This window comes from Pelodiscus sinensis, chromosome 12, assembly GCF_049634645.1.
Source record: "Pelodiscus sinensis isolate JC-2024 chromosome 12, ASM4963464v1, whole genome shotgun sequence".
Lineage (NCBI taxonomy): Eukaryota > Metazoa > Chordata > Testudines > Trionychidae > Pelodiscus > Pelodiscus sinensis.
Genome location: NC_134722.1, coordinates 21,782,717 through 21,803,993, shown reverse-complemented (window position 1 = coordinate 21,803,993; position 21,277 = coordinate 21,782,717). Strand labels below are relative to the sequence as shown.

The following is a 21,277-nucleotide window of genomic DNA, read 5'->3' as shown; positions in this document are numbered from 1 at the left end:
TCTGCTGGCACTGGAAGTCATATCACAAATTATGTGTGGTGTCATCATTTGTAGTGGCAGTGAGGAGTAGCTCTGACCCTTAATCACCATGAGATTTGGCCCTGCTAACCCTTTCATGACAAAGAGGTCACGAATCCAAACTGGTGAGAGTGCACTAGGCAGTAGATAAACAATGCTGCTCCTCCTATCAGCTGTAATGGGGCCAGCTCCTACACCAGGGCCTGCCTGGCCTTCCCCCAATTCCTGCCTGAGCCTCCTCTCAGGGATGGGGAGTGATATTACACCTGATCAAGCAGGTGCTGAGTGTGGTGGAGAATCTGCAGGTGTAACATCAGGGCCAACAACCATATCAGGAATGGCTTCACAGTGACTGATGGTGTGTACCACAGGAAAAATGTCTTGGCCAGGAATGGGTGGTGGTCTAACAGAACTGAAGTCTCCAAAGCATCAATCCAGTGCCTTATCCACTGGACAGAGCCGTCTAGTGAAATGCTTGGCAGCCTTTCTTTATTATACTGTTTCTGCAGATAGATAGGAATGTGCAATACAGTTCAGTCTCCTCATCCTTGAATACATCCATATCCTATTAACTTCCACAGAAGACATATGGCAATGGAAGTTCCCTGCTCAAAGTGAATGACCTCATACAAAGCATGAGAGTTATGTTCTTTGTTCTTATGCTATGTCCACACAGCAGTGTTATTTCAGAATAACGTCAGACTGATGTTATTCTGAAATAACAAAGAATGCATCTACACTGCAAGCCATTATTTCAAAATAACGGAGAGATGGAGGACTTCTTACTCTGACTCCTGTAACCCTCATTTTATGAGAAGTAAGAGAAGTTGAAGGAAGAATGTTCTTCCTTTGACTTCCTGCTGTATAGACAGTGCCAAAAGCTGAATTAACTTAAAGTTATGCAATTGATGTAGCTCAAGTTGCATAGCTTAATTTGACTTTTGCCCTGCAGTGTAAATGTGCCCAAAGGGTATCATTTGAATTAACAGTGGTAGATTAGCTGTGTAATCCTCCTGGTCTGTACAACTACAAAGGATTCAGAGGTAGCTACATAAACCAGCACTATCCAAGTTCTACCTTTTGTTTATGTCTAACTCTGTCCTGTTAACAGGAGTAACATTGAGTACACTATAGTTTAATGTACTCAGATGTGTATGTGAACTCATTTGCTAAGGACTTACCAGGTTCTGTAACTGTAAAGTCCTTGCCCTAATAAGTTTATAAGCAAAATGGCCAACATTCAAACAAAGAAGTGGGGGAGGAAATCAATACGCAGAATGGTTAATGGGATTGCACTATGATACAATAGACTGTTTCCTCTCTACTCTTCCTCTGTTCCAGTAACACATTTTTGTATGGTTTTATGATCAAATCAAACTGATAGACTAGAAAGTACAAATAAAAATATCAAATTGTCCTCCTCTTCTAATAAGAAATAAAAACTACAAAAGGGACAACGATTCATAATCTGATTTGTAAATATTAAACAAAAACAAAAAGGTGAAAGGCAGGAACTTGGAGGCTAGTGAACATGAGTAGGTGCATAGAAAAGGTTGGATACTTGCATAATTTCAAAAGGTTATAAAATAGATAGTCGTGGGTCCCTAATTAGCACTTACAGCTGAAATAGTTTTATAGATGAATTTACATAGAACATCATGTATGAACTACTGGGCTTGTATTACTTTATTACATGCTTTCTCCCATGCTAAATATATTTGTGTTATCTTTTATTATGCTTTAACATTAATGTACTACAATTGTACTACTATTGGAACATAAAAGACTATTTCAATTAAAATACTAGATAGTCACAAATATTAATTAACAATACCAGAGCAAATCCAAAGCATGATCCACAGAACAGTTTTATGTTCAACTGAGCATGCTTTGAATCATTACTCATAGATAAATGGCATGACCGTCTCTAAAGTTAATTCACTGGTTAAAGTTAAATAACATCAAGTTAAAAAGATGGGTGGGCTGACTGTGCTAGAAGTTAGATATGCTGCTCTTTTGATATACCTCCCTACTAATGTATTAGTGGTTTAACATCATTCATTAAGCCTTAATTATACAGAATATTTTCAGCATATTTCTGAAGTTAGTATTGAACCTCAGTAATAAAAAGGAGGCTTATCTAGAGAGTTCACCACAATTTATTATACTTACTTCCAATTAATTCTCAGAGAATGATCCAAAAATCAGAGAAATGGAAATATAATTATTTTATATAAGTAGTTTTCTAGACTATTATAAAACTTTCTGCTCACCCCTACATCTCAGTGAGAGAGACATTTCATCAAAATAACAAGGGAAAGATAACCCTGAAGGAAAACAGCTGGCTTGGCTACCCCACATTTCCTGCCACAAGGCAGGTGTAGATCATAAGTGTTCCTACAGGCACAGTAAAACAATATGAAAATATATTTTAGAAATCTTCTTTCCAAGACACATATATATAAGGGTTAAAGTCTGTTTTTAGACATATTTGCATTAAACCCACAGGCATTGATCACAAAGATAGAATTTGGCAAAAATAGTTCAGAAAATCATCAGAGAAAGAACTTAAATTCCTGGCATGAGGATGTGGGAAGAGTGCAAAATAACTTCTTAACATGGACGTAAACTTTTTATATTCTCTAAGGAATAAAGAAATTTGATCTGCTTAGCCTACATGGGAATGAATCTGTGCTATTGACTAAACTATATATTTCTGAGTAAATTACAAGGGAAAAGCTGCATGTCTCCTGAAAAACAGAATCAACTGCTTAAAAGGCCACTATGTAGCTTTTTGGTATCTTCCTATACACATTTTAAAAATTCTTTGACATTGCTCATATTTGACTACATTAGCTGGAATATTTGCATGCATTCTGAGTAATCTCATGGGTTGTTTCTAAAATTATATTTCCTTGTACTTTACTGACACGCCTCTTACACAAAAGGGTTCTGAACTTTCTTTAAATTATTCATTTTCTTCTTTTTGGCATAGTGATCAGATGATGAAAGCTGAAGCATGTAGGATATTCTGCATAATAGTGGAAGCTCTAATTCTAACTGTAGCTGTAGCAATATCCAGTGTGATAACATAAAAGCCGACTATACAAATAGGCCACGGAGACCTCTTTTATCACAGAATGACCTCAACCTCTTTCAAAAAGTCTAATGTATCAAAATGGAAGACCAGAAGGTAACCTTAAAATGGTTTAATAGGAAGCTGCCTACATCACTTTTTATCAGCAGCAAGTAATCTGTTGAAAATGGCAATGAATGTGAGAAGCTAGCTACAGAGAAAAGTGAGAAATGAGAGGCTCTGCCTTGGCATATGAGTGTGTATTTGAATCCCTCATCACCGAGATCATAATGATTAAAGATGCTAAGGTGAAATCCTGGCATCATCGAGGGATATCAAATATCAGCTTCTCTCAATCTTACTTATTATGACCAGCAATTGACTTATGCAGTATAACAAAATACAAGTAATTCTGGTATCTGCAGACAACTCTCAAGAAAGACACGTCTGCAAAATATCTTACAATTGGTAAATACTCTGAAGAACATAAGACCAAAGGTCCATCTAGCCCAGTATCCTGTTTCTGACAGTGGCCAATGCCAGATGCCCCAGAAGAAGTGAACAAAACAGTTAATGATCAAGCAATCCCTTCATTTCTTTGTTTTAAACCTGCTACCTATTAATTTAATTTGGTGACCCCTAGTTCTTATGTTTTGGGAACAAGTAAATAATTTTTCCGTATTTACTTTTTCCACACCAGTCATGATAGATGAAGTTTAATAATGACAAATGAAAAGTACTCCACTAAGGAAGAAACAATCCGTTTCACACATACAGAATGAGAAACTATTGTCTAGGAAGGAGTACTACAGAAAGAGATCTAGGGGTCATAGTGGACCCAATCCAAGAAATATGATTTAATTGGAATAACAGAGACTTGGTGGGATGACTCGCATGACTGGAGCGCTGTCATGGAAGGGTATAGACTGTTCAGAAAGAACAGGCAGGAGAGAAAAGGAGGAGGTGGTGCACTATACATAAGAGAACACTATGATTGCTCTGAACTCCAGTATATAGAGGGAGAAAAACCTCTTGAGAGTCTATGGGTTAAGTTTAGAGGTGCAAACAACAGCAGAGATGTTGTGGTTGGTGTCTACTGAATCAGGTGGATGAGGTAGATGAGGCTTTCTTCGGACAACTGAGAGAAGCTTCCAGACTGCAGGCCCTGGTTCTCGTGCGGGACTTTAATCACTCTAGCATCTGTTGGGAAACCAATACGGCAGTACACAGGCAATCCAGGAAGTTTTTGGAGAATGTTGGGGATAACTTCTTGGTACAAGTGCTGAAGGATCTGACCAGGGGCTGTGCACAGCTTGACCTTCTGCTCACAAACAGGGAGGAACTAATAGGGGAAGTAGAGGTGGGTGACAACCTGGGAAGCAGTGATCATGAGATTTCGGGATCCTGACCAAAGGAAGAAAAGAGAGTAGTAAAATACACACCTTGGACTACAGAAAAGCAGATTTTGACTCCCTCTGACACCTGATGGGTAGAATCCCATGGGATGCTAAAATGAAGGGGAAAGGAGTCCAGGACAGCTGACAGTATTTTAAAGAAGCCTTATTGAAGGCACAGAAACCATCCCGATGCGTAGCAAGAGAGGCAAACATGGTAGGAGACCGGATTGGCTTACAGGGGAAATCCTTGGTGAACATAAGCACAAAAAGAAAGCTTACAAAAAGTGGAAACTTGGACAGCTGACCAGGGAGGGATATAAATGTATAGCTCGAGAATTCTGGGGGGTTATCAGGAAGGCGAAAGCGCAAATGGAATTGCGATTGGCTAAGGATGTGAAGGATAACAAGAAAGGTTTCTACAGGCATGTTAACAAGAAGAAGGTGATTAGAGAGGGTGTGCGGCCCCTACTGGATGAAGGAGGTAACCTAGTGACAGATGATGTGGGGAAAGCTGAAGTACTCAATGCTTTCTTTGCCTCTGTATTCACGGACAAGGTCGGCTCCCAGACTAATGTGCTAAGTGATGCAAGATGAGATGAAGATGGACAGCCAAAGATGGGTAAAGAACAGATTAGGAACTATTTAGAAAAGCTAAATGTACACAAATCCATGGGACCGGACTTAATGCATCTGAGGGTACTGAGGGAGTTGGCAAATGTCACTGAGGAGCCTTTGGCCATTATCTTTGAAAATTCGTGGAGATCGGGAGAGATCCCAGAAGATTGGAAAAAGGCAAATGTAGTGCCCATCTTCAAAAAAAGGAAGAAGGACGATCCAGGGAACTATAGGCCGGTCAGTCTTATCTCGGTTCCTGGAAAAATCATGGAAGGGATCCTTCAGGAATCTATTTTGAGGCACTTGGAAGAGAAGAAAGTGATTAGAATAGTCAGCAAGGATTCACAAAGGGCAAGTCATGCCTGACCAATCTGATTAGCTTCTATGATGAGGTAAACTGGCTCTGTAGACATGGGAAAGTCAGTGGATGTGATATACCTTGACTTTAGCAAGGCTTTTGATACCGTCTCCCACAATATTCTTGCCAGCAAGTTAAGGGAATGTGGATTGGATAAATGGACGGTAAGATGGATAAAAAGATGGCTAGAAGGCCAGACCCAGCGGGTAGTGATCAAAGGCTCCATGTCAGGATGGCAGTTGGTTTCTAGTGGAGCGCCCCCAGGTTCTGTTCTAGGACCGGTTTTGTTCAATATCTTTATTAATGACCTGGATGAGAGGATGGAGTCCACCCTCAGCAAGTTTGCAGATGACACTAAGCTAGGGGGAGAGGTAAATATGCTGGAGGGCAGAGATAGGGTCCAGAGTGACTTAGACAAATTGGAGGACTGGGCCACAAGAAATCTGATGAGGTTCAACAAGGACAAGTGCAGAGTCCTGCACTTGGGATGGAAGAATCCCAAACATTGTTACAGGCTGGGGACCTACCAGCTAAGTAGTAGTTCTGCAGAAAAGGACCTGGGGGTCACAGTAGATAAGAAGCTGGATCTAAGTCAACAGTGTGCCCTTGTAACCAAGAAGGCTAATGGCATATTAGGTTGCATTAAGAGAAGCACTGCCAGCAGATCCAGAGATGTCATTATTCCCCTTTATTCGGCTCTGGTGAGGCTACATCTGGAGTATTGTGTCCAGTTTTGGACTCCAAACTACAAAAAGGATGTGGACGCATTGGAGAGGGTCCAGCGGAGGGCAACCAAAATGATTAGGGGGCTGGAGCATCTGACCTATGAAGAGAGGCTGAGGGAATTGGGTCTGTTTAGTTTGCAGAAGCGAAAAGTGAAGGGGGGGGGGGGTTGATAGCAACCTTCAACTTCCTGAAGGAAGGTTCCAAAAAGGATGGAGAAAGGCTGTTCTCAGTAGTGAGAGATGGCAGAACAAGGAACAATGGTCCCAAGTTGTGGTGGGAGAGGTCCAGGTTGGATATTAGGAAAAACGATTTCACTAGGAGAGTGGTGAAGCACTGGAATGGGTTACCTAGGGTAGTAGTGGAGACTCCATCCCTAGCGGTGTTTAAGTCTCGGCTTGACAAAGCCCTAGCTGGGTTGATTTAGTTGGGATTGGTCCTGCCTAGAGCAGGGGGCTGGACTTGATGACCTTCTGAGGTCTTTTCCAGCTCTATGGTTCTATGATAAGCTAAATATCAGCCAACAGTGTGATGCTATTGCCAAAAAAGCAAACATGATTCTGGAATGCATTAACAGGAGTGTTGTGAACAAGTCACAAGAAGTCATTCTTCCGCTCTACTCTGCACTGATTAGGCCTCAGTTGGACCACTGTGTCCAGTTCTGGGCACCACATTTCAAGAAAGATGTGGAGAAACGGGAGGAAGTTCAGAGAAGAGCAACAAGAATGACTAAATTTATAGAGAACAGGACCTATTAAGGAAGACTGAAAGAATTTGGCTTTAGTTTGGAAAGGAGAAGACTGAGAGGGGACATGATAGCTGTTTTCAGGTATCTAAAAAGGCGTCAAGGAGTGGAGGGAGAAAAATTGTTATCCTTGGCCTCTGAGGATAGCACAAAAAGCAATGGCTTAAACTGCAGCAGGCTGGACATGAAGAAAAACTTCCTAACTGTCAGGGTGGTTAAACACTGGAATAAGTTGCCTAGAAGGTTGTGGAATCTTCATCTCTGGAGATATTTAAGAGCAGGTTGGATAGACATCTATCAGGGTTGGTCTAGAGCAGAGTTCCCCAAATATGGATCACCATTACATTTCAAAAGGGTCGTCAGGTGTATCTCCAGGTAGCTCTTAAGGAGCCATTTACACATTTTTTGAATTGCCCTGGCTCACCAAGTCTTCCTTAATTGTCAAAATGGGTCCCCATCTGGAAAAGATTGGGGACCGCTGGTCTAGAGGGTACTGGGTCCTGCTGTGAGGGCAGGGGACTGGACTCTATGACCTCTCAAGGTCCCTTCCAGTTCTAGTGTTCTATGATTCTACGATTTTATAGACCTGTGTCATAACCGTCTTAGTCTCCTCTTTTCTAAGCTGAAAAGTCCCAGTCTTTTTAATCTTTCTTCATATGGCACCTGTTCCAAACTACTACTAATTTTTGTTGCCCTTTTCTGAACCTTTTCCAATGCCAATATATCTTTTTTGAGATGAGGCGACCACATCTGTATGCAGTATTCAAGATGTGGGCATACCATGGTTTTATATAGAAGCAATAAGATGCTCTCTGTCTTATTCGCTATTTCTTTTTAAATGATTCCTAACATTGTTTGCTTTTTTGACTGCTGCTGCACATTGAGTGGATGTTTTCAGAGCATTTTTCACAATGACTCCAAGATCTCTCTCTTCAGTAGCTGTAGCTAAATTAATCCCCATCACCTTGTATGTATAGTTGAGAATATTTTTTCCAATGTCCATTACTTTACATTTATCAACATTAAATTTCATTTGCCTTTTTGTTGGCCAAACACCTACTTTTGTGAGTTCTTTTTGAAATTCTTCACAGTCTGCTTTAGTGTTAAGTATCTTCAGCAGTTTAGTGTCATATGTAAATGTTTCTATTTCACTGTTTATCCCTTTCTCCAGATCATTTATAAATAGGTTGAATAGAACTGGTCCCAGTACAGACCCCTGGGGGACACCACTAGTTAGATCTCTCCATTCTGAAAACTGATCTTTTATTCCTACCCTTTGTTTCCTGTGTTTTAACCAGTTATCAGTCCATGAGAGAACCTTCCCTCTTATCTCATGACAACTTACTTAAGAGCCTTTGGTGAGGGACTTTGTCAAAGGCTTTCTGGAAATCTAAGTACACTATATCTGATGGATCCACGTTTGTTGACCCCCTTCAAAGAACTCTAGTAGAATAGTAAGGCATGATTTCCCTTTACCAAAACCATGTTGAGTTTTCCCCAACAAATTATGTTCATCTATGTGTCTGACAATTCTATTCTTAAGATAGAAGATGATGTGTAAATACGAAATATTATTGCTACTATGAATATTTTTATAAAGATGAAACTTTTGATAAAGAAGTTGATTTAGACATGCCACTACTCTATTCAATTAACAGAAGTCAATCCCTTGTTTAAATGACTCCACAGTACTGTAAGCCTGGAAGTAACCTAAAATGTTCCCATTTCCATTTCATCTTTTCTTTCAGTGGTTTGGAAAACGCTTTTGCGTTCTAGCTTCAGATTTCATTTGCTGCATTAATCCTAGTATACTATATGATACATTTCATTCTGGTTTCAGGCAAAGTCAAAGGACTGAAATAATGTACATGTTATTACTGAATACACAGCACTCCAAATGATATGTCTCAAGAAATGTGATAATACCCACTAGCTAATGAAAGCCTGAAAGGCTCATACCACAGGTCAAGCACAGTGGAGCTCAGAGGGTAAGTAATGCTGCTTCTAATTGTAGCTGAAATGTAACTAAACACCTCAGAACATTTTATGAGCACCTCAAATGTAGCCCTGTAAACATAACAGACATAATGGAAATGTTTCCCCCTAAAACTTGTATTGGATATATTCAAGCAGTAACAATGGATATTTTGTAAAGTTGCTATAAACTACAGAAAGTCTAAGAACAGAATTATACTAAGTCATATCCAAAGACAATCAGCTATCATCAAAGACAGGCTGAAACTGACAAAATGTCTCCTGTAAATAATAAAAATACTTCAAACACAATCTTGAAACAAACTCCCTTCAATCTATGTTACTGCTTTGCCTCAATTGTTGCTTTTACTGTTACCATAAATAAATATTTTTGTCTATTTTTATCATAAATGCAAAACGAGCGCTTACCTCTCCATCTCATATTCTTTCATACCCACTTTTACTGCCTTCATTACCTAGGGGATACATATTAACATGGAATATTCTTAGTAAAAAGGTATATTAAGATAATATTACTTATGACTGATTATAAAGGAACTTTAAAAATACATTATATACATCATACACCTATGCATCTATATTAAAATATATTTAGAAATATATAAAGAATCAGGTTAGCAATCAATCTCCATTATTTTAATTATTATGAATAGATGCAATATACTCAGTAGTTTTAAGTATACCTGAATAAAGTGACATGGATAATCAAAATACCACCAAGTCAAAGCTTAATTCTGAAAGCTCTATTGGAATTGGTACAAAAAGGATTTCACATTTGTAAAACTTGGAGGGAAATGAAATATGGAACTTATTTTTTAAAATTAATAAAATACATAGTCACTGAAGAAAATTACTGAAGTTGGCACATAGTTTCAGATAACAAAATCCAGACATGGAATCTCTTTTATGGGGAGAAAAACTAAGACATGAGGTATTTTATTTTAAGCAGTTTCTTTTATAGCCTCTTGCCATTATTATGAAGGTTTTACACAGCTGCTGAAGAAAAAAAATCTCAAAAAAGAAGAGACTTGTTAAAAAGAGGATGAACATCAGGTGCTTGAATCACCTGCTGAGAATTAACAAGGACTGCTCATAGGTCAGAGATGGACTGTAGGATGAGGAGAAACCTAAAAGGAGGCTCTTCTGTGACCAGCTATTGTATTTGTGGTCTAAGGAAGCCTCCTGGGGCCAACAACAGGTCCAGGAAGGAGCACTTTGGAGACTCTGTCCTAAGGACAAAAGACATTTGGGCTAAGGGATTGGGGCTAGGAAAAGACGTATGGGAAAGTATCATCAGAGAAGTCATGGGGCCTAGGTGGGCATGATCAGAGGGAACAGGGCAGCAGAGAGGGGAGGAGTTAAAAACCTAACGTAAGGGAAATGGGAAAGGATTTCAGCCTGGAAGGGCCAAATATAACTCCTAGAGGGGGAACATTATGCTAACACTCCTGGGTGCAAATGAATTAAATGAAGAACCCAGAAAGGAAGCAAGACCATGGGGTGACAGGTTCCACTGGACTCCTTCACTGATTTGTCTCCTCACAGCAGAAATTCACATGCTATTGTAGTATAAAAATGTCAACAATTAACGGCCTTTGACTGAAAGTCTTAGTGCTGGTCCACCGCTGCTTGAAGTTAGCAACTGAAACAGACTCACTTCCAAAGATCTCAACGGAAACAATTGGTTTGAGCTAAAATTCCTTCTGACTTTCAAACAAACAAGACTGGCCATTAGCCCCATCCCAATCTGACAGTCTCATCCTCTGCTGCGCTGATCAATATTCTCATCCAAGGCAACGAAATCTCTTTCAGGAGAGCAACTGCTGACTGTCTCCGGCTACAATCAATCGGGACTACGCATACTATGCACAGCTACAATGGAACAGGTCGGAAACCTGTTGGCCTTCTCCTGAACATGGTAACTACATACATTGGAAACAAGTCACCTTCCACTGACACTCTAGTGAGCCAAAATCAAGGACAATGTAAGGTGTATTACTGGGCTATAATAAGAGGGCTACTATTCTCCTATTAGCTCTTTCATTATTTCATTACTGAGCAATTCGGGTTACTGGAACATTTTCTGAACACTGCTGTTATACTAAGAGCAAAAATTATTAACAGTAAAGAGTCTATTACCTCTTTATGAGCTTCACTGGATATTTTATTGGTGTATCGTAGAACTTCCAACTCCATGTCTGTTTTAAACACACGACTTCAAAGAAAAGAATACACGGTTATGTTAGATATTTTTCATGCAAACCAGCAGACTAAGTAAAATTTTTAAAAAAAGTGAAATAATATGTAAACCTCCAATAGAATTAGATCAAATGTGCATCTAAAGTGAAAAGCTATAATAAGTAACAAGACATAAGGAACATTTTTAGATGAAAATGTTTAGTTGGAGTTAATTTTTCATTAATACAGCAAGCTTGCAAAGAAAGTAATGTGAATTTTAAACAGATTTGCATTATTTTTAATATTGAGCATAAATTTTGCCCAATCAACATTTTCTAAACCTGACAGTACACATTAACTACAAATATGTATTGCTTTTTTCTTAGTCATAGCTCATATGCTATCTCAAGCAGAACGTTTGTGCATGTAATTTATTTTTAATAAAATAAAAAAATGTTTTATATAATGGAATTTCCCATGGTTCCAAGTGCTTATATGTAGCACAACCCAAATTCCACGTTATTTTCAGCATAGCAAAGCAAAAACAAATAGGATATTCGTCTAAGATTCCAAAAACAATTAGAAAGAATAATTAAGGCCACTCTGGTCAATCTCTTTGTGTATTTGTTTCCTGACAGAATTCTTATTGCAAGCAATACTATCCTACAGTGTGCGTAAATACTTATGATTCTCAAAACTTCTTGAGATTAATTCATAAGACCATAAGAATGACCATACTGAGTCAGACCAAAGGTCCATCTAGCCCAGTATGTTGTCTGCCGACATTGGCCAGTGCCAAGTGCCCCAGAGGGGGTGGACCAAAGACAATGATCAAATAATTTGTCTCCTGCCTTCCTTCTCCAGCCTTTGACAACAAAGGCCAGCGGCACCATTCCTTACCCACTGGCTATTAGCCTTTTATGGACCTAACCTCCATGAATTTATCTAGCTCTTTTTTAAACTCTGTTATAGTCCTAGCCTTCATAGACTCCTCTGGCAATGAGTTCCAGAGGATGACTGTGTGCTGTGTGAAGAAGAACTTTCTTTTATTAGTTTTAAACCTGCTACCCATTAATTTCATTTGGTGTCCTCTAGTTTTTATATTATGGGAACAAGCAAATAACTTTTCATTATTCACCCTCTCCACACCACTCATGATTTTATATACCTCTATCATATCCTCCCTCAGTCTCCTCTTTAATTTATCCACATTAAATTTCATTTGCCATTTTGTTGCCCAGTCACTCAGTTTGGTGAGATCTTTTTGAAGTTCTTCACAGTCTGCTTTGGTCTTGACTATCTCGAACGGTTTAGTATCATCCGCAAACTTTACCACTTCACTGATTACCCCTTTCTCCAGATCATTTATGAATAAGTTGAACAGGATTGGTCCTCAGACTGACCCTTGGGGAACATCACTGACCCTTGGGGAACACCTCTCCATTCAGAAAATTTGCCATTTATTCCTACCCTTTGTTTCTTATCTTTTAACCAGTTCTCAATCCATGAAAGGACCTTTCCTCTTATCCCATGAAAACCTAATTTACACAAGAGCCTTTGGTGAGGGACCTTGTCAAAGGCTTTCTGGAAATCTAAGTATACTATATCTACTGGATCCCCCTTGTCCACATGTTTGTTAATCCCTTCAAAGAACTCTAACAGATTAGTAAAACATGATTTCCCTTTAAAGAAACCATGTTGACTTTTTCCCAACAAATTATGTTCTTCTATGTGTCTGACAATTTTATTTTTTATTATAGTTTCAACTAATTTGCCCAGTACTGACGTTAGACTTACTGGTTTGTTATTGCCAGGGTTGCCTCTAGAACCCTTTTTAACTATTGGTGTTATGTTCAATATATACATATTTAATTATAGTCTATTTATGGTGCTTTCTATTGCATGTTTTAAGCAAAAAAATCACTTTGATATGATCTACAATCTACATTGTGCAGATAACTGCAAATGTTACATTAAAACTTTCTTATGCATTTAGGACTTCATGTTTTCATACCATTCATATGTCCATTTCAAAAGTAACCTTAAAGTGAATTTTTAAATGGTCAAAGGAAGGAGCACTTGCTCATATTAGAACTAGATCTATTGAATTTTGGGAGATGTTTAAATTTTGTTTTGTTTTCAAATTTAACTTGAGACTGTGCATTAGTTTTAAATTATAATTTAATGATGGACTGAAATTGTCATCCACATACACCTTTTTTATTTTAACCTTTCTATGTTTATGCTATTTTGGAACAACAGTATCTAAAAATATGTGTAAACTTAGAAGGATTATATTGTGTAATGAAAATGTCAGTAAATATCAATTTTACCGTACACCTACAAATCAATAAAATATATTTCAGAACAGGTATGATTTATTGATTTAAGGATATTTAATTTGTATATTTTTATATGTTGATGGTATCTGTTTTAAAGCCTATAAAACATTAACTTTTTTAATTTCAGTGTCTACCGGTATTAAATACATCCTGCTCCCCAATAATTTCCCGAATCTTTAAAAATGTAAGTCGGTAAAAGTTTTTAAAAAATGTTTAAAAGTAATTAGTCTTGTATGTAAGAAATTTTCTAAAATTAAAATTTAATACTGCCACACCTAATATTTGTGTTTCCATGTTTTTAATTAAATTCAGTAATTCACAGAATCATAGAACTGTAAGGAATTTTGAGAGATCATCAAGTGTATGCACGGCAGGACCAAGAACCATCTAGGCCAGTGTTTCTCAACCTTTTTTTTATAAAGTACCCCCTTTCAAAAAATAATTATAAGTACCCCCAGTACCTACAGTTTTCAGACACACAATTTTTTTTCTACCATTGCAACACATCTGTTTAAACAACTTAATTGTAGCTAGATGGACGATTAAATTTTTGGGTGTAAAAAGTACAAAAATAATAAAGCGCTGTAACTTTAAAATTCAGTTTTCTCCAAATTTCAGTTGCGTTGACGTACCCCCCAGACTTCTCTTGAGTACCCTCAAGGATACTCATACCACTGGTTGAGAAACACTGATCTAGAGCATCTCTGACAGGTGTTTGTCAAACCTGCTCTTAAAAATCTCCAGTGATGGAGATTCCACAATCTCCCTAGGCAATTTACTATAGCAGTTAACTACCCTGACAGGACAAGAAGCAATGGGCTTAAATTGCAGCAACGGAAATGTACGTTGGACCTTGGAAAAAACTCCCTATCAGAGGAACAATTATTAATATAATTATTAAGAACAATTCTTCTCCCTCCTCATGATGATAACTTTATAGATACTTGAAAGTTATTTCCCATTTCAGTCTTCTCTTTTCCACACTAAACAAACTAAATTGGATATTCATCCAACAGACCCTTGTCTCTGTGACAGAGACGATCTTCACAGATTTGACTGCACGTCAAGAATTATTTGAGATGGTGGAACAGAGAGCATTTCATTCACAAATAACATTTATTGATGACAGTCAAGACAGCTTCATAGAACTACTGATACAGATTGAAATTCTATTATAAACAGAAACATAGTAAATGTGATAGATTAGATTTTTCTTGATAATTTAGGAAATAACACAAAATAATTATTAAGCACAATGAGAATGTTAACATTGGAATAAAACATTCAAAAATAGTGTTTCAGAGCGGGTGTAAAACCAGAGAAGAATGGTATAAAATACTTCCATTTCAAGTATGGGTAAGGAGTTAAAATTGCTCTATTTTGAAGATGACACATGGAATAGCAGCTTAACTATATTCTTGTTAGATTGAGGAAGTAACAGTTTATAGATTTCTGATAGTGTTCTTTGGAGTAGCACAGGTGCTGGTAGGACAATTTAAGACCTGTTTGCGACTGCCTTTTTATTGCTTTCAATATACAGTATATATCTGTAAGTGCCTCACAAATAATTTATTTCATAGTTTAATGTCAAATCTCTACTGAGATCAGTTCCTAACAAAATTACTAACTGCTCAACTGCCCTCTGTACCTGGACAGATTACAAAGCTTCATTGTCAAGACATTTATCTAAAACTTTGTGCTCTGCTTTACAAAATAACTTTTCTGTTGTCTTTGGCATAAGAGAGATCATATTTAGTATTATTTTTATGTATAGGCGTTACTGTGACATTTACCATGCTTGCGTCTAGGTATTTAAATACATCACAAGGACCTCTGTACTACACAAGTGCTGCTTTCAATTGCCACGAGGGGAGACTGAAGGCAATGCAACTGTCCAGTGTAGCCTATCAAGTTACTTTCCTATCATGCTAAAAATATATGTGTGTTAATTTAGATTAATTCGGTAATAGTTAAAAGCTGTATTGCTTTGAAAAGCTGTCCTCAACATTCCCATAGGCCCTTTGTGTTACCTTGACTGATGTCTGGGTTCAGGTGTAGTACACTAGGCCTTATGTCTGCCCAAGTTTGTGAAGGACGCTAATACTAACACAGCAGCATTCAACAACTTGGGGGAGGGCTTTGCCATTAACCCACCTGGTTACAGTACAGCCCAGTCCTAAGCTGCCTGGTGAGTCGGGTTCCCCTGCAGTGCAGTGGCTCCTGCTCTAGAGTATAACAAGATGGTACAGCCTCTGAATTCCCTTTCCAATGAGTGCCCTGTCTGCATTACAATCAATTAAAGAACAGGCTTACACCTGAATGAGAGAACATATATAAGCTCACAGTCCAGGTCATGTAATACGGGGTTATAGTTTATCTTTTGTCCACGCTGCAACAGGCTGTTTGCAAGATCAGCAGGAGCTGAGGTTTACAGACTTCTGTGGTTGGGACACCGTCTCACCCAGATTCTGGTCATAACTTATTTATGGTTTCCCGGACCTGAAAAAGGGGAACTTAGGTCTGGACCTCTCACAGGATGGCGGGAACAATACCCTCAGACTCAGAAGATGTGCTATTAAATATAAGTCCCAAATAATTGGTTCAGGCTGAGTTAAGCAATTAGGACAGAGGTTGCAATAGATAATCACAAAGACCCATGACAACAAATTGATGTCTATGATAAGAAGTTAAGAGCAATGATATATTGACCAATAGGAAAAGAATATTTCAGCATTAGAAACACCCACTGTTGAATACAGCAGTCCCCGAGTTACGCGGATCCGACTTATGTCGGATCCATACTTACGAACGGGGCTTTTCTCGCCCCAGAGGATGCGGGCGGCGGGACCGCACAGACGCGCCGCGGTCCCGCCGCCCGCATCCTCCGAGGCGAGAAAAGCTGCTCCACATCTCTCAGACCAGGGAGACGCGGAGCAAACCCGCGGAGGACACGGGCGGCAGGACCGCGGCGCGTCTCGGTCCCACCGCCCGCGTCTCCATGGTCTGCTGGGGGGGAAGGGGCGCAGCTAGTTGCTGGGTTGGTCCAGTAGCGCCGCTCCTCGGCGCTACTGGACCAACCCAGCAGCACCCCAGCTGCTCTGTCCCAGGCGTCCAGATTCAGCCACTGCTGAAACTGACGAGCAGCGGCTGAATTAGGACAATACCCTCAGTTTCAGCAGCAGCTGACTTGGGGACACCTGGGGTAGAGCAGCTGGGGTGCTGCCGGGTTGGTCCCCGCAGTGCTGAGGTGCGGCGCTGCGGGGACCTACCCGGCAGCGCCCCAGCTGCCCTGTCCCAGGCGTCCAGATTCAGCTGCTGTTGAAACTGATCAGCGGCTGATTCCAGGAAGCCCGGGGCAGAGATACTCTGCCTCGGCCTTCCTGTAGTCAGCCGCTGGTCAGTTTCAGCAGCGGCTGAATCTGGACGCCAGTTCTGACTTAAGTACAAATTCAACTTAAGTACAAACCTACAGTCCCTATCTTGTATGTAACCCGGCGACTGCCTGTATGCATAAAACATGTTATCATGAGTGTCACTTGGTATATAAGTGGGACCCCAGCCAAGGGTCGATGGAGAGGAGAAGATGTAGTCCTTGGAAGGGCCAGAATGATGGCCCCTGATGACGATGGGGAAGGTGAAGGTAATGAGAAAGATGATGGGCTAACACCTAAGATTGTTCTAGAAGGAATGATGTAAGTATATGGTAAGGAAATATGAATGTACATTCCCTGTCTTATGAAATTGAGGTGTGTGTGACTGTGCTAATCTTATTAATAAACTATAAATATTGTAAACAAGCTGGACCTACCCGGCGTTGCTCGGGAAACCAGAGGAACAAAATTTAGAAAAGGAGGGGACCCTGAGCCGGGAGACCCCCAGAGCCACAGACCCTGGGGGCTGATGGCTCCTGGCCCACAGCAGGACTCTCCTCCCACCAGGACTGAGCAGCCAGCCCCCAGGAGAACAATACACAGTCGTGCGGCCAGTAGCAAGGGGACTTCTCTTTGCAAGGTTGGCTCAGGAATCCACCTGCCCTGCCTTGGCAAGCAAAAGCTCAGAGCTCACATCTAACCCCAAAGGCTGGTACCAGACCCAGAAGAGCCCCACTTACACTATGAACAGTAGCTGTCTGGCTTCACGGCAGTGTAACACATCAAGGGTTTAACCCTGCCCCTCCACCCTGCGCTGCAGCAGGCACACGGATTCTTTCTGCTCGGATAAGCCCAGCGAGTTGAGCAGAAACGCTGGCCAGCTTTGGTTTCCAGAGAAGGGGGGGGTGGTCAGGTGGGGAGTAACCCCAGGTGGAGGGGAGGTTACACATGGGAGGGGCGCCCCAGCTCACGCCCGGGGCTGCAGGTGCCGCGGGGGGCAGGGCGGGTGCCCGATCCATTGTGCACATGGAGGTGGGGGCACAGCATGCCGGTGGGGGAGGGGAAGAGGGTTGGTTATGTAACCTTGCGGGTGGGAGGGGGCGAGTCCCAGGAGGCTACACGTGGGAGGGGCTACCCAGTTCACATCCGGGGCCACAGGTGACGTGGGGGGCAGGGCAGGACCCCGATCGGGTCCAAAAGTACCTTAAAACCTTCTCCTAGATGAAAGGTTATCCCATGCAAAGTTTGGTTGCGGTAGCTCTTACAGTGTCCAAATTATTAGCGCACAAACATTCTCCTTCATATATTAGACTAGCTGGACTTACCTGGCATTGCCTGGGAAACCGGAGGAATAAAATTCAGAAAAACAGACGCTGGTCCTGACAACCTCCAGCCACACTGCAGCTGCCAGTGCCTGACATCTGGCCATTATGGCAGACTCCCATGCTTTTCTACTACTGCATAAAGCAAATCTCTGACTCAGAAAAGAGGCATTGCCATGTTGAGAATCAGAGCTATTTGACTTGGCAAACTTAGATACAAAAGTCACAACAGAAACTATGTCTCTGTTTTCTTCCCATGTCATGAGTCTTGAAGCCATTAAAAGCACAGTGGAAGGGAGAGCCCTCAAATCACCATCGCTTGTTTCCCCACCATTGCTGGAAGCATATGGAGGCCCCTCTTCAATAGTGCAATGTTTTGCTTCCTATCAGATGGTATTTTTGCTAATTATCCTTGTAGACGCTAATGTTTTTTTGGTAGGGAAGTAGGGTCTGCAAATTCTCATCTAAGAGCAGAGTATAGGGGTGCGTCAATCAATGGTGCTGGCCCTACTGAATCTGAGAGATTTCAGGGTGACACCTCAAACTCTTCTCCGATCTTTTTTGAGGAAACTATGAGTCAACTACCTAAGCCTGTTGGCACCTCTATAGTCCCTCCTCCAGCACCACCCCCTTGACCAGCTGCCCCTCCCATGGACTGCATCTCTCACCCTCCGCCCCCAGGATCATCCAGTATCAAACCCAGGACCAGTGCCTAGATTTGAGGGATTCCTCCCCACCCCACCTTGGATTAATTTCTCACCCACCCAGCATCATCCAGTGCTGCCTCTTGGGCCAGTGCCCCTCAAAGGAGACCCCCCTCCCCGCCACAGGCTTCATTTCTCATTCACTCCCCCCACTCACTCAGCCCCACCCCCTACAATCCTGCCCTCCCCCCCACTCGCCCAGCCCCACCCCCTACAATCCTGCCCTCCCCCTGCAGTGAATTTCATATGCAAGACCAACCAAATGGCAAAAGTCCTAACATTTTCAATATTTACACTTTTTTAAAGAAAATTCTTCTTAGCATGGAGAAGAAAATACTGTATTTGTGCAATAATATGGATTTAAACTTCCTATTAAAATAGCTTTGTAGACAGATATGCAAATCTGAATAGTTTTTATTAATATTTGAATGGGAAAAATGCTTGTTGGCACAAGCTAATGCAACTGCAGAATACTGTAAACACAGTTGGTTTGTAAACTGAGCTTCAGATTAATAGCTAGATTACTGAATGCAGTCAATTAAATTCCACACACTTGTATGATTTTTTTTAAAAACTACTATTAGACGTAATTTATTATTACTAAAACTAGAAGAGAGAAAAATATTTTTCCTATTTATTCATATACATATTTTGTGCTTTTAAATTAACTTTCTACATAGTGAATTTCTCCTCTTTGTGGGTCTTTCATAAGCAGAGAAAAACTTTAAAGCAGAAATATACTGTGGTGCCTGAAACTAATTTTAACATTTTAATTGGCAAAATTTCAAAATTTTCATGCAGCACACCAAAAACCGAATCTCTATTAACAAAGTGATCCAAAATAAATCATTAGCATAGCTATGGTATAACTTGATTATGTATTCCATAGATGGTGTATGTTAGTCTCCAGAGACATAATAAAACATCCCATTTTCTGGCTTATTTGTTTCTCTGTAAATGCAAAAATGTACAAATCATCTGGGTCCCTTGGAAAGTATCACGCTTTCATTTTTTTACCCATCAGTCCTATTTATATTTAATGTAAATCCATTTGTCAATCTCTTAGCTACTTTCCATGGCAGATCTAAATCTCTTTGAATTTTGTGTGCAACTCACTCTTTCTTCAGTTTATCTTAAGTCTTGTATTTCAAGCAAGTGCTGCCAATTTCCAACAGCCCTATATATGTAAGCTCCACATAAGCAACAAGATCACAGAGGACCTTGATCCTGGCTTGATACTTTAGAAATTCTGCTGTTACTTTTCTACATTTAATTTCCAAAGGCACTTTTTCCACAAAAGTTTTTATGTTTATGCCCATTAAGTTCTCTTTCTAGAATTCAGTTCAAATAAGTGTTAAAATTCAAACAAATTTAAACTCTAAGTCTTCTAACCTATTTATGTGCATAATCTGATATAACAATGTTTGAAATATCTGTATCTTTAAAATTAAACCATAATTGTAATGGAGTATGTATTCTTGCAATGAAAATTCCCATATATAGTAGTGTGCTAAGGAGCAGCATTAAAGTTCTGGAACAACCCTAAATCTAAATTTATTAGGATTTAAGAGTTTAAAATTACAATTTATTTTATAATAATTATTTTCTTAGAAGACCAAAGTAATGCAAATTACTACATTATGGAGGTCCTTTCAACAAAGGCTATGAAAAAAGAGTAAAGATGAGTAAGAAAAACAGAGTAAACTGATCACAGGCCTGGGCAAAATACAGCCCACGGGCGAACACAGCCCACCAAGCCACAGGATCCAGCCTGCGGAGGCAGTGGGGAGCCCCAGGCAGGCTGCCCAGTTTGCCCCAGAGCCTCACGTGCCGCTCAGAAACACGGCTGCGGGGAACTTTCAATGTATGAGTCTGGAGAGGAGGCAGAATAACAGGCAGCCACAAAGCACAACTCTCCTGCTCAGTTACTCACTCAAGCACATGGCCGAGCAGGCAGAAACATTTTAAGCTCTACAAGCCTTTAGCTGTGCAAGTAGGCAGGCAGGCTGGTTTGACTGCTAGTTTGTAAATCTCCTGGCCAGAACCTGTCTTTGGCACCCCAGCCTTTCCCTTCCCCAGCCCTCTGCCTCCCACACTGCCCTGCTACTCCACACACACCCATATCCCCATCCAGATCTGGCACCTCAATCTCCTGCCTGAGATCACAATCCCCTCCTACCCTAGGTCACATCCCAAACCCCTGCATCCCAGTTTCTTGCCCTAGATCACAACTGCCTCCTTCACCCAAACTCCCTCCTAGACTCCATTCTCCCTCCTGCACCCCAATCCCTTATCCCAGGCACCCTTCTGCACCCAACCTCCATCCCAGACCCCACATCTCCTCCATTAATACCATGGAAGATTATGGCCTTCAACTACTTCCCAAAATCTTGGAATGCACCCCCATCAAAAAGTATTACCCACCCCTGTACT

The 21,277-nt window shown here is 40.5% G+C and overlaps 1 protein-coding gene across 1 annotated transcript in view; it reads right to left on the bottom strand.

Moving 5' to 3' along the window:
• Positions 1 to 21,277, bottom strand: part of PEPD (peptidase D) — a 257,662-nt gene that overhangs the window by 149,285 nt on the left and 87,100 nt on the right. Inside the window, exons 8-9 of the mRNA XM_075940101.1 lie at positions 11,067 to 11,142; positions 9,336 to 9,382 (exon numbers count right to left, since the gene is read on the bottom strand). Coding sequence (XP_075796216.1) covers positions 9,336 to 9,382; positions 11,067 to 11,142 — 123 coding nt within the window. The remainder of the gene's footprint in view (positions 1 to 9,335; positions 9,383 to 11,066; positions 11,143 to 21,277) is intronic.